This window comes from Triticum dicoccoides, chromosome 5B (assembly GCF_002162155.2).
Source record: "Triticum dicoccoides isolate Atlit2015 ecotype Zavitan chromosome 5B, WEW_v2.0, whole genome shotgun sequence".
Classification (NCBI taxonomy): domain Eukaryota; kingdom Viridiplantae; phylum Streptophyta; class Magnoliopsida; order Poales; family Poaceae; genus Triticum; species Triticum dicoccoides.
Genome location: NC_041389.1, coordinates 559,322,790 through 559,326,976, shown reverse-complemented (window position 1 = coordinate 559,326,976; position 4,187 = coordinate 559,322,790). Strand labels below are relative to the sequence as shown.

At 53.1% G+C, this 4,187-nt stretch overlaps 1 protein-coding gene across 1 annotated transcript in view; it reads left to right on the top strand.

The window, feature by feature from the left end:
* Positions 1-1,956: 1,956 nt before the first annotated feature.
* The window catches only part of LOC119310078, a 9,326-nt gene continuing 7,095 nt past the window's right edge, over positions 1,957-4,187 (top strand). The window contains exon 1 of the mRNA XM_037585925.1: positions 1,957-2,311. Within this exon, the coding sequence (XP_037441822.1) occupies positions 1,957-2,311 (355 nt within the window). The remainder of the gene's footprint in view (positions 2,312-4,187) is intronic.

The following is a 4,187-nucleotide window of genomic DNA, read 5'->3' as shown; positions in this document are numbered from 1 at the left end:
CCCTCCCCCCGCTGTAGCCAAATCTCGCTGGTGAGGTCGTCCTCCACACCACGGCCGGCGATTTCCCCCCACACACGACCACCTCTCATCCGCAGCTCCAGCTATTCTCCCAGCGCGCCGTTTCCAGCACCAGCAATCCCCCAGCTCCGACAGACGAGCTGCATAGCTTCGACGGCGAGGCACACCCCACGACACAGGGGATGCTGGAACCGGCGTCTAATTTTGCTGCAACCGACAAATCCAGAGCTGGAACCAGCATGTAGGTTTAGTGCATCGCCTGGAGTGTTTTCCATGTCGCCGTCGGCGGCCACCTCATTTTGTTGCAAACGACGAGGCAAAAGCTTCTTCCCGCAAGAGTTTTTGCTACCACGGCAACCGGCGGAAGCAGTGACCAGCAATGCTTTTCCAGCAAATGATTTTTGTCCCGGCAAACCCAGAGCTGGAACCAGCTTTTGTTTTTGCTACAACCTGCAAATCGAGAGCTGGAACCAACAACATTTTTTGTTGGAATCAAAGGAAGCAGGGGCTTCAACGGATGTACGTCAAAGCTGCAACCAGTGCTGAAAAATGCTACATCCGGTAGCCATGAAAGCTACAACCAGCTTGAAAAAAGCTGCAATTGGATATGAGGTAGTTGGGGGTCGGCATCCGCAGCGACAAAAAGCTGCAACCGGCTTGGAGGAAAGCTACAACGCGCTTCTAAAAAAAGCTTCAAACCGAGAACGGCTAGCTAACAATGGTGAGCGGCGGCGACGGAGCTGCATGGCGCGCGGTGCTGCGACGGGCACGCGGCGAGCTATGATGGCGGACTGCGACAATGCTTGAACCCTCACCCGGCGGTGCTGCAACCAGAGGGAGGGAGACACGCCCGGCCCGATGGAGCTGCATACGGCGAACGCCCCAGGTGAGCTGCGACGGCGAGCAGCCCCGGCGAGCTGCGACGGCGAGCGGCCCCGGTGAGCTGCACGCGGCGTCCAAGGGCGAGCACGAGGAGGCTGACACGCGGAGATCCGTTTTTTTTCCTGTGTTTACGCGTGCGTGCGGGAGGAAGAAGAAGCCGGGCGGCGATTCGTTTTTTTTTTACCTGGATCCAACGACCCGCACGGCTCACATCCAACGGCCCGGGCTAGACCGGCCGAAACTTTCGGCCGGCGCACCGGCGCCTATCAGCGCCTGTAATATATCGCAGCGGACGAGCTTTACACCGTTTCGAGCGCAAGGTACTCCCGTCCCGTTCCCGGCTCACTCACTCCTCCCAGCCATTGCCAAAACCTAACCCTCTTCGCGGGAGAAACTTTCCCTCTCCCAATCGCCGCGCTGTCGCTAGCGAGTTCGCCGTCGGCACCGCCATGAATACACAAGAGCTGCCCCCCTCAACCCATTTCTGGCCTTTACCCTGACTCATCGCTGCCATAGCAGCATGTCCCGCACGATTTATCTACCACTAGTCGATCCTACATGCAAGTGGCACCACCACCCCCAACACCCGGCGCCGCCAATCCTTCTCCCGCTCCCCCTCCGTCGTCCCGTGCTTCCTCTCTTGCTATAGTCCCCTCAAAATGTCCCGCAAAAATGATGTGTGGTATCTATGCATGTTGCTCATGTTGGTCAAGTGGGCTTCGAAGATTCATGGGAGGAGGTAACTTCCGTCATCTACTATGGGTGAAACTCCTCATAAGTTTCTCCCGCGATGAAAATCACCACCTCATGTGGAAGCATCTTGTCGTTCACTAGCTACAAAGCTATATGAAGCCACTGATTAGTATCAAGTATCCCCCAGCTGGTGATGTGGTGAAAGGCAAGACGACAGTCGATGCAATGAGCCGGCCATTATTAATCTCAGATGGGATGGCTGCTCACATAGCTCCTACTAGGTGGTCTACCCCTGCCCATGGCCGTGTAAAACTGAATGTAGACGGATCATATATTCAAGACACGGGCGAGGCTGGTGCCGGGATGGTCCTCCGTGATAGTACTGGTGGTATTGTCTTCTCGGCGTGCAGGTACCTTTTGCACTGCGCGAGTCCTTTGCAAGCCGAGCTAGCGGCATGTCTGAAAGGACTAAACTTTGCGATGCAATGGTCTACACTACCGATCGATGTTGAAATGGATTGCCAAGTTGATGTGGACTCTATTCAAGCACAGTCCATGGATAGATCTGAGCACGTGATGTTGGTGAATGAGGTTAGGAAACTTCTTGGTGAAAGGGATAACTCTATTGCCCATATTAGTAGGAACCAAAATGTCGTCAGTCATAGGTTAGCTTCTTTTGGGCATGTTGAAGCTCGTATGGCAATTTATATCAAGTCTGGTACCGCTAATGTGTGGTGTTGGCGTGCGTTTGTATCGGATGATGTGGATTTTTGCTTTATATATAAAGCGGGGCGAAAGCCTTTTTCAGTAATATACCACAACTTTGTATGGAGGATCTCCCTCCAATTTGAGCAATGAAATTTCTTTGACCCCGCAAAAAAAGTGGAGGCGGATGAGTTGCCAGAATATGATTTCGGCATCCTGAAATTTGGATAAGATGTTCAGTTTAGTGACATCAATAGGATGCATGAGCACCATATGCATTGTCTCTGCCCAGCCCAATGTGCTTGCAAAAACAAAGCAGACACCGTGAGGAGGTTTCTAGGTCGCCCATTGCTTTGGATGGTTCAAAGCTTGCGAATACATGAAATGTATTGCCGGTGAATGGGAAGGCGGGAAAAAAGATATTTTACGAGATCTTGCGACGAAGAGCAACAAGTTTGAGAGGAGAATCAACAAGATTGAGCCTGAACATCAGAGGCGGTGAGAAGATAGAGGATAAAAACAAATATGCAAAATGATGGATACTTGTTGTAGTTGTTAGCAAACAATAATTATTGTATTGTAGATGGATAAAAAAAATCTGAGAAGGAGGATAATCCGTGGCCCCTACATCGAGTGATGCACACATCAATCTTTATATATTATTCAATAAAGTCCAACAAATATTAATTTTAGATAATGGCTAAATGTATACTGTGTGGCTTTAATTTTAATAGAAAGAAATTTTATTAGGAGTTAGTTATAGGACCGGTTAGAAACTTTGAATGCAAAATTTCAAAAAATCAAATATACTCCCTCCGTCCCATAAGAGCAACTTCAATGGGGCGACCCATTTCGTCCGCGGCCGTCCGTTTGGGTCGGCGCGGACAGAAAAGGCGGCCCAACGCGCCGATCCAAATAGACACGCGTCCGTTTTTCGTCCGCGGGCGACCCATTTCCGGCCCATTTTTTAGCCTGATTTGCGTCGGTGCGGACGCGCGCGCGGTCGCCTACTCCTGTCCCCAGGCCCGCTGGTCTGTGGCACATTGGCCTCCCTCCCCTCGGCCAACAAGCAACCCTCGCCCCCCGCCTCCTCCGTCACCGACACCGCCGCCCATTTTTGCGGCGACTCTTCCAGCTGCCGCCGCCTCCACATCCGCCCATCAACGCCGCCCATGTCCCCAGTCGCCCGCCGCCGCCGGGGAGCAAACTAGTTCCCGCCGCCGCTTCCCCCCACCGCACAGCCGCCCGCGACCAAGAAGACGCCTCACCGCCCCCGCCACATACGACCGGCACACTCGTCGGACGCCGGGCGGGCAGCTAGCTGGTCTGTGGGCGCCGCGTCTCCCCTTGCCGGCCGTCTCCTTCTTCGACGCCCGCAAGTTGTTCGACAGTTTGCCAAGGTACGAAAATGGACTCCGCTGACGAGTTCTTTTTCCACAGTTTCATTTGCGACTCCGACGATTCGTCGTCCGACGACGAGGAGGAGATATTGGCTGCCGTGTTGGTCCATCACCACCTCAACAACCAGCGGCCGTTGCTCCGTGGCTTCATTCCGGGCCACCTTCCGGCGTTGGATCGTAACCGAGAGAGCAGGCGTTCCCTTCTCTGGAAGGACTACTTTGATACAACAAATCCGTTGTTCAAACATCACAAATTCCACCCGCCGGTTCCGTATGAGTAGGCATGTTTCAACCGTATTAGAGAGGGAGTGGTCGGCTATCACTACTAGGGAAAAGCCTATACACAGAATCTTACCAGCAGCGCTCTTCAAAATACCACGCTACTGCTATTTAGCAGCAGCCAGCAGCGCGTGTCGTCAAAACTCGCAGCTGACAGGAAAATAGCAGTAGCGCGTCCACCGCATACAGCGCTACTGCTATAGTTGCCAT